Source organism: Phycodurus eques, chromosome 17 (assembly GCF_024500275.1).
Source record: "Phycodurus eques isolate BA_2022a chromosome 17, UOR_Pequ_1.1, whole genome shotgun sequence".
Taxonomy (NCBI): domain Eukaryota; kingdom Metazoa; phylum Chordata; class Actinopteri; order Syngnathiformes; family Syngnathidae; genus Phycodurus; species Phycodurus eques.
This window is the reverse complement of record NC_084541.1, coordinates 19,366,320-19,380,755: the sequence shown is the minus strand read 5'-3', so window position 1 is coordinate 19,380,755 and position 14,436 is coordinate 19,366,320. Positions and strand designations below refer to the sequence as shown.

At 44.0% G+C, this 14,436-nt stretch overlaps 2 protein-coding genes across 2 annotated transcripts; one reads left to right on the top strand and one right to left on the bottom strand.

Moving 5' to 3' along the window:
* The first annotated feature begins 339 nt into the window (after positions 1-339).
* LOC133415834 (procollagen C-endopeptidase enhancer 2-like) lies at positions 340-8,722 on the top strand. The gene is given in 12 exon segments (XM_061702322.1): positions 340-469; positions 1,487-1,513; positions 3,596-3,705; positions 4,821-4,929; positions 5,013-5,271; positions 5,881-6,005; positions 6,081-6,116; positions 6,118-6,218; positions 6,326-6,684; positions 6,754-6,831; positions 8,162-8,332; positions 8,409-8,722. Coding segments are annotated over 12 exon segments (1,617 nt in total). The 5' UTR covers positions 340-358; the 3' UTR covers positions 8,540-8,722.
* A 1,952-nt stretch (positions 8,723-10,674) lies between these two features.
* Positions 10,675-13,770, bottom strand: tmem88a (transmembrane protein 88 a). The gene is made up of 3 exons (XM_061702751.1): positions 13,272-13,770; positions 12,078-12,395; positions 10,675-11,181 (listed from the first exon to the last, which is right to left on the bottom strand). The coding sequence occupies exons 2-3, from the start codon at positions 12,378-12,380 to the stop codon at positions 10,894-10,896; spliced, it is 591 nt and encodes a 196-aa protein (XP_061558735.1). The 5' UTR covers positions 12,381-12,395; positions 13,272-13,770; the 3' UTR covers positions 10,675-10,893.
* Between the last annotated feature and the right edge of the window lie 666 nt (positions 13,771-14,436).

The following is a 14,436-nucleotide window of genomic DNA, read 5'->3' as shown; positions in this document are numbered from 1 at the left end:
TGTGTGCTACACAAAGGACTCAAATGATAACCTGGAACGACCCAAGTGAAGTCTACGTACACACGCGGCTGAAAATCCAAACATGGCTTTGGTCAACACACAAGTGTACTTGCATCCATATATCGGCCATAAACGCCTTCCCGTTTCGAAAGAACACACGCGCCGTGTGTTGGGTGTCGCGATGACACTGAAAGCAAGGCATGAAAACTAAAACAGGCCTCATAATAGCCCTATTCACAGCCTGTGTGTGGTCTGTGTCACATGACCTACGATCCTGAAATAGAAGCACACTGGAAGGCTGCAACACTATGACCGCTTGCACATTCTTAGGAGGTCTGACACAACGTGCACGACTCTCATGTTTTGTGAGAGGCGGGAGAAAGCCCGAATCCTCAAGAGCAACACAACCGCATGGAGAACATGTGAACTCCACACCGACGCGTTCCAACGGGATTCGAACCGGGGACCTGTGAGTAGAAATCACGCAGCACCGCTTGAAACAGGATGAAGTGATTCCCAACGCGTGTGTCGCTGCACATTTGTGTCCTGTGTGATACCCTCAGGTGCGCAACTGGGCAAATGTTTTCATTTGCTACCATCTTTGCTGACAGCGTATAGTGACAGGCAGACGAATTAAATTCTCTTCCGCTAGATGGCAAAAAGGTACACTTAACCTGTGTATCTGTTGCCATTCACGCAACAGAATGTTAGCTTGGTGCTCAATTCAAAGGCCCTGATTTCAAATTTGTAAGTGAAATGAGAGATTACTTCCACACGCACACATATATATATATAAATAAAATATACATGTGTGTGTGACATTTTTGTTTGATGGTGTGCCGTAAGACTTTTGCAATGTAAAGTATGTGGCTTGGCTAATTACGTAAAAGTTGACAAATGGAGAATCGAACGACTGCTCCCAGGCTGCAGTTCCGCCTTTTAACCGCCAGATGTCAGTAAATTAAGAAATGCACGGCTCCGGACCCGAGAGGGCTTCACACAGGCGCGTCAAACTCAAATTCACGGTGGGCCAAAATTAAAAATAGGAACAACGTCGCGGGCCAAACTCAATATTTAATGAAAAATCACTGCAATGTGCATGTTTTCCTTCTCTGCAGAAATGTAGCGTTAAAGTTTAGCATAGGACAACAAATTTCAATTTTGCTTAAACACTGAATCTGGAAAAAAATAACTTTAATATTATGAACACGAGACATCAGTGGTATTTGTTTGTTGTTTTGTATTTAAATAGATAACATGAATTCTTCTGTCTCTCCATCTTCTATTTATCTTTCTCCAACTACCTTTCTTTTTGATGTCAATCCTTTTTCAAAGGCCAACAACAAAACAACCCCCCCCAAAAAGAAGAATGTCCTTCAATAAAAATCCAAACTTCAAACTATTAACAGTCCTTGCCTAGGAGTTGATAAAGGGCATTAAAAAAAAAAAAAACATGAATTCAATGATGTTCTATTCTTTGTTCCAGCCACGTTGCTGCGCACACGACAAACAGGTCTGTCTTTTATTTGAGTCAACAGACAATCTACACATTTGATATGGTCTCGCGAGCCAAATATAATTACATTGTGGGCCCAATCTGGCCCCCGGGCCCGAGTTTGACATACTTGGTTTAACACGTCTGCCTCATGTGCTTCACATTTGTTTGCCACAATTTTGCATGACTTCTGATTTCAAATTCAGTATGTGGTTAACAACCTATGTAACAATGAAATAATATGGCGATGTGAAGATGAATTTCTTTGGTTTCCAAAACTTTTCATAGTCTTCAGGGCTCTCTGAGGAAAACCGTAGCGATGTGCCCCCGCAACAAAATTGTTTGCATGTTTTCAGTTGGTTCCTAGCTGATCAAAAACAGATTCCAATAGATTTTTTTGCACGTTTCTACTTATTAAAATAGTGGAAACTGGCCTACTGTAATGTCTGACATAAATTTAAGGCTGTTTTGGTTTTTTCATCTGCGCAGGGATTTTTAGTGGAACCACAGTGACAGAAAACAGATGAGATTCTCTGACAATTAGTTGTATTTTTTGCTTTTTTTAAAAAATGAATTTAAAAAAAAGAAAGGAAACAGTTGCAATGCTTCACGAGCGATATGACTTGACTCTAATGTTGCTGCGTCAGATCCTTTTTTTTTTTTTTTTTCCACCCCCAGTTTGTTTTTCTCCGAACTCTTTTCACTCCTCCCACTCACCCCCATTGCGATTCCCTGAGACTCTTGGCTAAATGAAAGTATGTCAATCATACAGCTCTGTCTGGAGTTTTTGCAGATCCCCTTGCCTTGTGTTCTTAGCCAAGTGTAAAGGTCACGAAAGCCCCCCCCCACCCATACACATGTATGCACTGGCAGTGGCTGCACACTGTGATGCCATCGTCAGTGCATTCCTGCCTCTGCTGTCTCTTATCAAGACTTCACTTTGAAGGCAAACACAGCACAGCAGTGACCAGGAAGGACATAGTTGTTTTTCCAACACCCGTCTTTAAGTCTTTGCTTTGGCAGCAGAAATCATTTCATGCAGGTTGCAAAGTGAAACATTAAATCCGAAAAAAAAAAAAAAAAAAGTAATTTTAAGTAATACGCCACATGTAACTGTAGACACTGACTCTGTGGAAACTGTGCCTTGCGTTTTTATTGGCTGTCCGCCTTGGTTGTTCCAGACTGATCAAGCGCTTGTAGGTCAGCGGTGCGTGAACGTTTCTGGTTTTACAGCATTTATTGTAACAGCTTTCCCGCTTCGGGCCTCAGCAGTGTTGACCGGAGGCTTGACTCATCCGTGAGAACTCCTCTGCTGCGGTGTCAGTGTTGTCTTGGTGGATTGCAGACACCCTCTGGCTCAGATTCCGCACGGAGCCAAAGGACATCCTGGGGTTTGGGGAGACACCATGCAAGGATATATTTCATCGGTTTTATAGGAATATGCCGTCAGGATCCCACAGGAGCCGTCGCTTTGCGCTAACTTTGAAAAATCAATCCCAAGAGAGGAATAAGCAAGAAGTATACATGCAACACTGTCACAAATTCAGCTCACTCGAACGTGAAGATTTCGAGTCCTGCTTGGTAAGCGGTTAAGCCCGTTGCTGTGCTTCCACCTGCGCAAGCTGTGAATTGTCCTAACGATCAGTCAGAGCCACAAGGGACAGGAAACGGTGTCAAGGTAAAAATACATCAGCCATCATTAGTTTTATGCATTTCAAAGTTGAAAAGGCAGAGAAATTACTTTAGTCTCACTTCCTTCTGAGCTGCCCCCACCGCCCCCCCGCCCCCCCCCTTTCCCTGTTCTATCCAAACCTTTGTTATTATAGAGAAAACATCTGGCTTTAATTGAAGCCGTCTACTCTCTTCCTCCCACATGCTTATCACCCCCCAAATGGGCTCTTTCTCGCAATCTTTGTCCTTTTAGCATCTCTCATTTGCCCTTTATCCATTCTAGAACTATCTAACCCCCCCCCCCCCCCCGATCGTTAAATTGCTCCGCCCATCCTCCCCCTCCTCCTCCTCCTCCTCCCCTCCCTCCCCCTTCAACCCTGCTCCTGAACCTCTTGCCTCATGCTGCAAACTCCCCCTCTCTTCAAATAGTATCTCAGTGAGTGCATCATGGTGTCGGCAGGCCTAATGTGGGGCATCTCCGTGCTCTTGTCTCTGACTTCGGGGTGGACGCAAGAAGCCCAGCAGACCAACTCCACCAGGTGAGCTCACACAGTGTGGAGATGTTGTGCTTAAAAAAAAAAGCTGTTGGGAAGATGAAGTAGCTGTTACAGACTGTGTTGATGTCGTACTCGCCTCCTTGTGATTCATTTGAAAAAAAAATATAGTCTACCTCCGAATTCTTTGCTATCTCTTCGGCGAAATCTTCCAGTTCGTTTGTTCGATTGGGCAAACTTTTTTTTTTTTTTTTTTTGCGTCTGCAGTGGCTGAGCCACCAGATGTTAACGTTTTCGCTTCTACCCGTGGGGTCGAATCCGAGCAACTTGGCTCCAGCTTCGGACATCTTGGCTGTAGTCATCTTTTCTGGACTTCTGCTGTCTCTCCTTTAAATCACAAATTTTTCCCACTGTGCCCAAAACTAGAGTAAAAGTGGATGTGTGTTTTTTTTTTTTTTTTTTTAACTTGAAATGACACGAGGAAGTGGAACAAGAGTGTAAAAGGTTGTGTTCAAGATATGAATGAAACATATTGACCTTTTTCATTGCTTTTGAAAGTTATGTATCGCCGTCACCATGGTGAGGAAATGCAACGTTTTGCACCAGGGTCCCGGTAAACTAACAATCTACATCATCTGCGCAACACCACTCTCTTGTGTGATTTTATGTATCTGTCTGTCAAGTGTCTAGCCACAAAAAAATCTCTTGCATTCATCTCTAAATGACTCAACCAGATAAGAGACAAACGACTGTCGACTCAGCAACTGCAACTCTGTACATGTGTATGCAAGAACTCCTCCCTTCTGTGTAATTATCTCTGACACCCACGGAGCTCTTTAAGATGTTTACGACGCAATAACTACGATAACTACTAAGCTGTCATGAAGATTAGTTCAATGTCTTTGTTCCGTTTCTTTCTTTCTAGTTACCATTCTTGGAATCCGTTGGAATTTCAAACTAAAGTAGCTGAGTGTTCTATTTTCCCCCAGAATATTCCAAACTTCAGCATTTGCCAAAGGCAGTTCACAGTTTGAGACTCCCAACGGACGTTTCTGTCAATACTTTAAAACTTGGGGGTCGAGTTTATGCATTCCTGCAATTTTTGTCTCTTTGCCAAAGCTTGTTATTACTGTACTGTCTACTCGTGACCTTTGTTGCAGGCCTGTCTTTCACTGCGGAGGATCGCTTGTTGCAGATTCGGGATTTGTCGGCAGCGAGGGCTTCCCGAGCCATTATAAACCGAACAGCAAATGCACCTGGACCATCACAGTGAGTCACCCTGCAACAAGTCCGAACAGCACCCGACTGCCTCCCGCTCATCACATGACCCTGTGGATCTCTCCGGTTGCCAGGTCCCGGAGGAGAAAGTGGTCATGCTCACCTTCCGCATTTTTGACCTGGAGGCAGACTCGCAATGTCGCTATGACTACCTGGACGTTTACAACGGCAAATCCAACACGGTGCAAAAACTGGGCCGTTTCTGTGGAACCTTCCGGCCCGGCGCTCTTATTTCCACCACCAACGCTATGATGTTGGAGATGGTAACGGATGAGGAGACCCACGGCAGAGGCTTTGTGGCCTACTTCAGTGGCGCCCAGCCATATGCTGAGGGTAGGTCTTCATTTATTTTTCTCCCCTCAGAACTGATGAATGAGATCAATTAATAAGTCAAGTAGAGAGGAATCTTGCCTCAGCAGCCACAACGTGTAACAGTCACACTTCTGCACAATATAACAAGATCCAATACTCGCTCACAACACCTCATTTGCTATCGAGAAGGTCAAAACAGAAGACAAAGTCGAAACAGCCTCCTTGATGTCGTGCAGTGAGTGCTACACAAGTGCAAACACCAACCACGATGCTAAACAGTGTCAATCAAAACTGAGCATTATTTGATTTGCTCATGCAAAATCTTAGAAGAAGTTTTCATGTCATTAGATTGTACTAGAGCGGCTCCAACTACCGGAGACAAATTCCTTGTGTGTTTTGGACATACTTGGCAAATAAAGATGATTCTGATTCTGATTCTGAAATGTCCAACATGCATGTCGTGACTGCTGATTTTGCATGGGATTTGTTCATTCTTAAAGAGTTGTGCACATTTGTGCATTCATATTATACATTCATTCATTCATTCATTCATCTTCCCATCATCAAAACTCCTCATGGGGGTGGGGGGGGGGGGGCCGGTGTTGGTGTGGGTGTTGTGGCTTGTTTTAGATCAGCAGTTTTGCGGGGAAAAGACAACAAAATCGCAGGGAGAGATCATGACGCCGAACTGGCCCAACAAGAAGTATCCGGCAGGAACCAGCTGCTCCTGGCTCATCACTGTGGAGCCGGATAAGGTTTGCAACGGAACCTGCACCATTCCATTCCAAATGCTTGTGTTAGGTCTTGAATCGTTTCTGTTTGGATGCCAGGTAATCCAGGTTAAATTTGGCAAATTTGTCTTGGAAGTCGGATACCTACTGCCGTTTCGACTACGTGGCCTTCTTTAACGGCGGAGAAAAAGACGACTCACGGCTGATAGGCAAATATTGCGGAGATCAAGCCCCACAGTAAGAAAAACAGAAGTGATTCAACAAATAAATAATGTTATGCTCGACCGCTCCCGAATTCCCAGTCATGTTCTGTTTTGTTACTATTATTATTTTTTTCTATGCAGGCCAATCACTACCAACGGCAACGTGCTCCTGGTCCAGTTTGTGTCTGACCTCAGTGTGACATCCGACGGGTTTCTGGCCACATACACGAGCCTCCCCCGTGGTGCCGACCCATCGGTAGCGCACGGCGCCGGTGCCGATGCCAGGTCCGTTCCGGAGAGGCCCGCCCTCAAACCCGCTGTACGTGTAGTCCCGACTGGCACGGCGCCGCCACCTGTCACCACAACCAGATATGTCCGCCCTCCTGCGCCCGAACCAACTCAGCCGGCCAAACCTGTCAGGCCCACGTACGGACGTGGGTCGGGTACCTCGGGTCAGGACAGGAGAGTGGTTGACGCGAGACCAAACGGGGGACGGCCTGGTGAGTGAGGAGACGTGCTGTTCTCTTTTGGGATGCGCTGATATGCATACTGTAATGTTGTTTTTATAGTCGCTCAGAATCCACTGTGTGCCAAAGTGTGTGAAAGAGATGGAACCATCAAGCCCAGTTTCTGTGCCAGTGAATTTGGTAAGTCTCCTACCTGTTAAACCAAGTGTGGGCAAACGTTTGACTTCAAGGGCGACATTAGATTTTTCAGTCTGACAGATGGTCCACGTCATTGGCAGATGAGGTTAAAAAAACAAAAACATTTGCATGTAAAATGTTTCATCTTAACACATTCAGTGCCACTGACTGCTTCAGAAGTCAAATATCCATGTGAACTGGGAGGGCTGCCACTAAATGAGTTTTCATTGACTGTAATTCAGAATCATTTTTGAAACAAATCACTGTTAAAGTGACTGTATAATTATGTGACTGGTTATTGTTCTTATATATTTCCATTTAATGATGAACAAAACCAATTATGTAATTCCATGGGATAATAGGCTTTCTGTATATATCTGTAAAAAAAAAAATTCTAACATAACAGTTAACATTTTTAGAGTTTCACCGGTAGTACTGGTTGAGTCCTACTAGTGGGGGCAAAGAGTGTACTAGTTCATGGAGCTTGAGCTGGATCGATAAAAGCTCAAATGCAGGCTAACAGTGCTTTACACATGACTACTATTTAAGCCTAGTAGAGTTACTAGAGCAGCATATTAGTTTACTAGTAACATTTAGTTGCATGCTAACAGGCAGCTAGTAAGGTCACTAGTCGCCTGCTGGACCCTACTAGAAGGACCCACTTGTAGTTTTACCGCACCAGTAACATGCACAGGAGTGGCCCCACTCATATGCAAAAGTTGTCCGACTAGTGTGCAAAAATGTCATACACTAGTGAAAGGCAGTATTGTAAAATACATGCAGTCATGGGTGTTTCTAGGCCAATTTCTTGTCAAATTTGAGACCCACGCCCCCCACCCCCAATTTTTTTTAAACTGTATGTCATTTTTAAACAACGTAGAAAAGTGTAAAACTACATATATGGTTCTAACGTAATATTTGAACACCTCCAATGCTTCAAAAATGGTTTGCTCCACCAATAGTGCCCGTCCGTCTTAAACCAGGATATGTCGCACATTTCATTTTCAACTACAACCGCTCAATAGCAACACACAATTCCCATTACCGGTACTCGTTTTAGCTGCATTTTAACTGTAGCTCACTGTTTATGTCGGTAGCTAGTTTTTTGTTTCTATCTGTAGGAAAGCATTCAGGTGGTCAACCAGTACCTCTGTCTTCCGTTTGAATTGGATTGAAAGAAGTTAGTTATTGATGTGCGATGATAACATTCAAGCGAAGGTGCAAGTGAATCGACTGGCATTGACATTTGTAGCCCATTTTTGGGCTGAAGCTGAATGAAGCACGAATGTTGCATTCTAACCAAGCCCACGTTTTGTTTTTGTTTTTTGAATAGTGATAACCGGGAAGGTGACCTCGCTGGCCCCCGGGCCCCGGGGCACCCTGCTCATCGGGGTCTCCCTCATTAAAACATACAAAGCCGGGCGGCTAACGATCACGCAAGCGGGAGAGGCCATGTCGGTTCGATTGGTGTCACAATGCAGGAAGTGCCCGTTGCTCCGCAGAGGTACACGCGCACGTGTGCGATACGTGCACGCCGCACTGGTGATCTGACCTGGTCTTTCCATGTGTTTCCCCAACAGGTGGAAACTACATCATCATGGGGCAAGTGAATGAGAATGGGCGTGGCAGCCTGCAACCTGGCGCCTTCACAGCGCCGTACAAAGCCCCGCATCATAAATTATTGACAAAAATCTACAACCAGCCATGTTAACGCAAAAAAATCCGCCCACAACACAATGACACAATAAACATGATTAAGTCGAAAGCGGAATCTGTATGTGGTTATAATATCTTGGGAAAACATAGCAGTAATTTCATAACCCCATTAAAGAAACACAAATCCTTCGACATTGCCTGTAATTTATATATATGAATAAAGGATTTTTATATCTTATTTCTCACTGCATGTGTCAGTCACTGTGTCAGCATTTCTTTTTATTTATGTATTTTTTTTTATGAGCTGCTGTAAAATCATGGGACAGCACAGGGAGTTTTTGGACACCATCTAGCGGCCGTAAATGGTAACAGAAATCGGATTTGGAAATTGCAACTTGACCTGTAGCATTTTTTCAGTTGTCTCCGAAGCACAAGGAAACCTCTTAGTACCTTGAACGCCAAGTTCCTGAACTTGTTGGCGGAAAAGGGAATTTTCATGCAGCTGGGAATTGTTTGACTTTTCAAAGGGTTCAGGTTTCAAATTAGGTTCAACGTTTCCAATTAGGGTTTCAAAATGATGTTAGGGTTTCAAATTAAGGTTTCAAAACAGGTTTTGAGTTTCAAATGAGCTTTAAGGTTTCCAATTATGGTTTTAAAACGAGGTTAGGGTTTCAAAACCGTGTTAGGGTTTCAAATTAGGGTTTCAAAACGAGGTTAGGGGTTCAAATTCGGGTTTCAGAACAGGGTTAGGGTTTCAAAGTAGGGTTTTAAAACAAGGTTATGGTTTCAAAACGAGGTTAGGGTTTCAAAGTAGGGGTTCAAGACAGGGTTAGGGTTTCAAAATGAGGTTAGGGGTTCAAAATAGGGTTTCAAATTTGTGTCTCATAACGAGGTTAGAGTTTAAAATTAGCGTTTCAAAACAGGGTTCAGGTTTCAAATTAGGTTTAAGGTTTCCAATTAGGGTTTCAAAACGAGGTTAGGGTTTCACTTTAGGCTTTCAAAACAGGGTTAGGGTTTCAAAGCAGTGTTTGAAAACAGTGTTAGGGTTTCTAAGTAGGGTTTCAAAACAGGTTTCAAGTTTCAAATTAGCTTTAAGGTTTCCAATTATGGCTTCAAAACGAGGTTAGGGTTTCAAATTTGTGTCTCATAACGAGGTTAGAGTTGCAAATTAGGGTTTCAAAACAGGGTTAGGGTTTCAAAGTAGTGTTTTAAAACAAAGTTTCGGTTTCAGATTCGGGTTTCAAAACGCGGTTAGGGTTTTAAATTAGGGTTTCAAAACTGGGTTAGGGTTTCAAAGTAGCGCTTCAAATCAGGCTTACGGTTACAAAACCAGGTTAGGGTTTCAAAGATGGTTAAAGTTTTCAAATTAGGGCTTCGAGACAGGGTTAGGGTAAACGTTTCAAAGTACGGTTTTAAAACATGGTTAGGGGTTTAAATTATGGTTTCAAAACAGTTAGAGGTTCAAAACGGGGTTAACGTCTCCAAGTACGGTTTCAATACGGTGTTAGGGTTTCAAAGTAACGGTTCAAAATGCGATTGGGGTTCAAAGATGAGTTGAATGATTGTTTGGTGGTCAAGACAAGAAGGCCAAAGCCCAAATTCCAAGCCACGACCTTTGAACTGTGTGCTGCGTGTGCTCACCAGGTTTCCACCGTGCCACAGAGAGATTTCAATTTTTGTCAAAAATGAATCACCGAGTCCGATTTTTTTTGGGAGTTCCACAGCACAACCACAACGCTAAACAAATCTTTACGAAGCAATTATCAACCAGATTTTTTGCCACCTCTGTCATTTGTCTTCGTCATTTGTGTGAAGCAAACCTGAGCATTATTCCCCTTGCAAAGCTCTTTTATCGGTTCAATTATGCAAGGAATGTATTCTGTGGTGTCGAGACTGACCGAGGTGTGAATAAATGGCGTAAGACGCTTAAAAAAAAAAAAAAAGGCTAAGTTATTGTCATTGATGCGACGTCTTTTCCCACGTTCATGTATAATTCACTTTCACTCAAAATATGAACATTGTTATGCGATTGTGATTTAATTAAGATGGACCCGTACAATGTCGTCACACTTGACACACCTTGATTCCTCTAAGAACATTGCAATTTAGTTGTCTACTAATATTCCGATTCCTACAGTGACATTGTGTTGCTTATCTGCTAAACATTTAGCAATGTGTCTTCAGAAAACCTTTTGACTTCTGAGTATGGTTTTATTGGAAAAAAATATCTTACAAAATACAGGAATCGTATACAAAACTATTGGCTAAACATCCATTTGCAATGATGGACTGAAGTGAATTGATTTGCACAATGGATTAAAGAAAGACCATCCACTTCATCAAGGAGGAATTCACTTAAAACAAATAATAATAAATCACCTCTCTGCTAATGTCAGAGGTCGCCTCTCGTCACACCCAAACGCTGCCCTTGCCCTCCCTCTCCGAGGCCTCCGGCATGCCACAGCAGCCGCCCACTCCGGCCCCCCTGCTGCGAGCGGGCGGCAGGTTCTTGTACACGGCCCGGCTGTAGGGAATGAAGCACAGGCCCAGCTGGAGGTGGCGAGCCAGACGGCAGAAGGCGGCCAGCGCCAGCACCAGCAGAGGCGTGAGCAGCAGAAAGCCCACGACCAGCAGCGCCACGCAGCCGGCATCGTCCAGCAGGTCCGAACAGTACACCGAGGTTCCGTGCGGCTGCACCTGAAGCAAACAGATGCACGGGCGCGGCTTTACGGGCCGTTTTCAATCGGTTCTTACCATAGGGAAAACAAATGACCTTTTAGAGGGCACTCATTAACAAATAACCATAACCTTTGACCGTCATTTGAGTAGTGTTGACACACATTATTAACTTATTACCATTGTATTTTATTATCATGTATGTAAACAGCGGTTCCACACCAACCTTTTGTAAACATAGTTTAAGGCTTAACATAACCTTCCCACTCACTTCAAACTCATTTTTACAACTTGTAAAACAATATTTCAGATCCATTCTAAATATATTTGAACACAAGAAAAAAAACGATCCCTATCGTCGCCGTCTGCCAATAGCTGCGCAACGATGTACAGTGTTTCCGAACCTTTACTGAGCCGCGTATAAATGCATACTTTACTTACAGGCGTGCTGTACCTAAGGAACTATTTGGTGGTGAAAGTATTACATCTTTTATATTTGGTCTGCTATGCATTGCGCGAAGTAACCAACGCTATGAGTCACAGCTGCAAAAGATTAAAACTTAATCTCCAGGAAGTCCCAGGAAGACTTTTCCAAACAGTATCAAGTCACGAAGAAAAATAAACTGTATGTCGCGAACCGTTTAACATTCAGGAGGCTGGGCTGCTGTATAGCATTGATTCCTGAAAAGTGCGCTACGACGAATAGAGGAATTGTACGACTTCACTTTCTATCTATCTATGCTAGCGACATATAGTGACAGGCAGAACAATTAACTGGATGGGAATTGCAGTTTTTGTCACTTTTTGTGAAATAGTTTTTGGGTGGTGAGGTGTGAGATTTTTTTTCTCATGTAAAATACATGTGCCTTGGCTCAACACAGCTTGGCAAAACTGGCACGCGAGACGGGCAGACTGACCGTGGAGTGGCAGAGGAAGCCGAATATAATCATGACGAGCGCCGGGGTGAGGATGGTGCCGAAGACGATGCCGGCCAACAAGCCGTTAATTGCGGCGATGATCAGATTCTGAGCCGTGACCAGGACGGAGCAGGCCCAGCAGTCCAGGGAGCCCCTCAACTCCAGCGGGGGGTCGGAGGCGTCACTGCCACCCGTGGTGTACGGCGGGGGCACCACCACCCCGGCACCTCTCGAGGGGGAACTTGCCTCGGAGTGGGGCGGCTCCGATGTCTTCTCCAATGTCCCGTTCAGTGACAGACTCATGTTTCTGGGGGAGAGCTGCGGCAGAATGAAAGAACCTCAGGAAAAGGATCACTGACGCTGCGGGGTCATAAAGCTACCATTAATGTAAATTGTATGAAAGCAGCCTCGATGTCCTGGAAGTATGTTGACACTAGAAAAAAAACAAAATCAAAAAAACCCGACTGTACAGATGTACCTACTTCGTTGTCAATTTTGGGGGTCGAGGCAGTTTTGTAAGGGTAGCGCATGCAGGGCCTATACAGCCACATTCCACAAACAGGCAGACCTGCTGTGCTGACGCTAAAAAAAAAGGATTAGGTTAGATGTGGTATTTTCATTCAATAACAAAAAGACAAAAGGTCAGTTTTGTACTAATTCTAGAGGATTCTGTTTAGAATCAAATGTCATTCAATTCTCAAAAGAGCAGGCTTAAATAATAAATCACTGTACTTTAATTGTTTACTGAAACTGCTACTGCAATTTTGTGCACTGCGGACGTTGTGGAAAGTCACTCCAGCCTGAAGTGTAAGGAAATGGGCACTGCCTCGGCCCCACCTCCACACTGCAGGATGACCCCGAACAATGAGCCGAAAAACTACGTTATTGCGTTGATGACTGCTTTTCAGTTTGGTGACCTCGTATTGCCACATCTCGTTCAAACAAGCCCTGGCAAAAAACATTAACACGCGACAACATGTGAACAGCTAAGATGCAGTATGAACATGAGGCTTTTTACTATTCCTTATGTTCATTTGACAGAGAAAATTCTTGATGTGCAAAGGAACTTTTATTTCAAAGAATTTGAAACCTTTTTTCAAATATTTTCTATTTTCACCGTTAAATACATGCATATTGTTCCATAATCCTTGAAGGTTTAGTTCAAAAAAAAATCTTCTGTTCAATTGTACTCACTAGGGGATTTAACCCAAATGATGTGTCCTCTTGCAGTTTGATTCCGAAGAAAGTGAAGGAACTCCTCAAATTTCCGAGGTGCGTTGCCGGGATGAGGAGAATTTCAAGAATTTCCTCCTGATGAATGTCTTCTGTGGAATTCCAAATCCAGCGGTTGGTGTTATCCGCTCGGAGGCAGGCGCCTACTTAACGGAATCTAAAGTGTTCTTCTTTGTTTTTTGGTTGTTGTTGTTGTTGTTGTTGTTGCTCTCGTAAGGCATCTATGGTCGAGGTATCACAACAACGCTGACGACGTCCCTTCCTCCGCCGTCTCTGTGTCGGCTTCAGGAGAAATCTGCTTTCGCGCTGACTTCAGTGCTTCCTTCCCTGGCATTCTGTTTCCTCAGTCTGACTCCAGCTTGAGATATGAGTGCGTGCGCGTGCGCGTGTGTGTGAGTGCGTGCGCGCGTGTGCCTGTGTGCGTGCACGTGCGTATCCTGAGCACAATTGAAGCAGACTGGGCTGGTGTCCGGGCAGTGGAGGACTTCTGTGATAACACCAGAGCCCAGATGTGAATCCAGGGGGAGGGAAGAGTGTTTATTTGAATAGATTAGAGGAGTCAGGGTGTGCTGCCCCACGCACATCATTTGACTTTTTTCACCTTTGCTTTTTGTGATGAATAGCAGCTGAACCTGTTTTACAATAGCGGTCGTTGGAGCTCAGCGTTTGGAACTTGTGAGGCACACTTGAAAACGTCCCACAAAAGCCCGACGTGTAAAACAATAGGGCATGAAGAGTCGGTTCGTTTCCCAGGAGCAGGAATGGCAGAGCGGTGACCTTTGACCCCTTTGATGAATAACAGATCTGCGGCTAAGGAAATGAGGCTGGGGTAGAGCTGGACTAATTTGGTGGAGAAAAAAAGCCCACTGTCGGACCGATAAGAAGCCATTGGGGGCTCAGTTCAAAGGGGGGAATCAGTATTACGATATCAAGTCTCATTTGCGGGCATTATCAGTTTATTTCTTTTCATGTTCACAAGGCTGATGTACAGTGTTTATTTTAGAGAGAAGATGGGCCTTTTAAAAGCTTGGGGAAAAATGTACACAGACACCCAGAGGCAATGTTGGGCTTTGAGAAAAAAAATACAAAATACAAAACAAAATAAAAAGATAGAAAACAACAATGT

Coding starts and splice junctions, on each gene's coding strand:
- tmem88a (XM_061702751.1), bottom strand. CDS start 12,380: ATGAGTCTGTCACTGAACGGGACATTGGAGAAGACATCGGAGCCGCCC. Junction 11,182..12,077: donor GCTTCCTCTGCCACTCCACG/GTCAGTCTGCCC, acceptor TGTTTGCTTCAG/GTGCAGCCGCACGGAACCTC.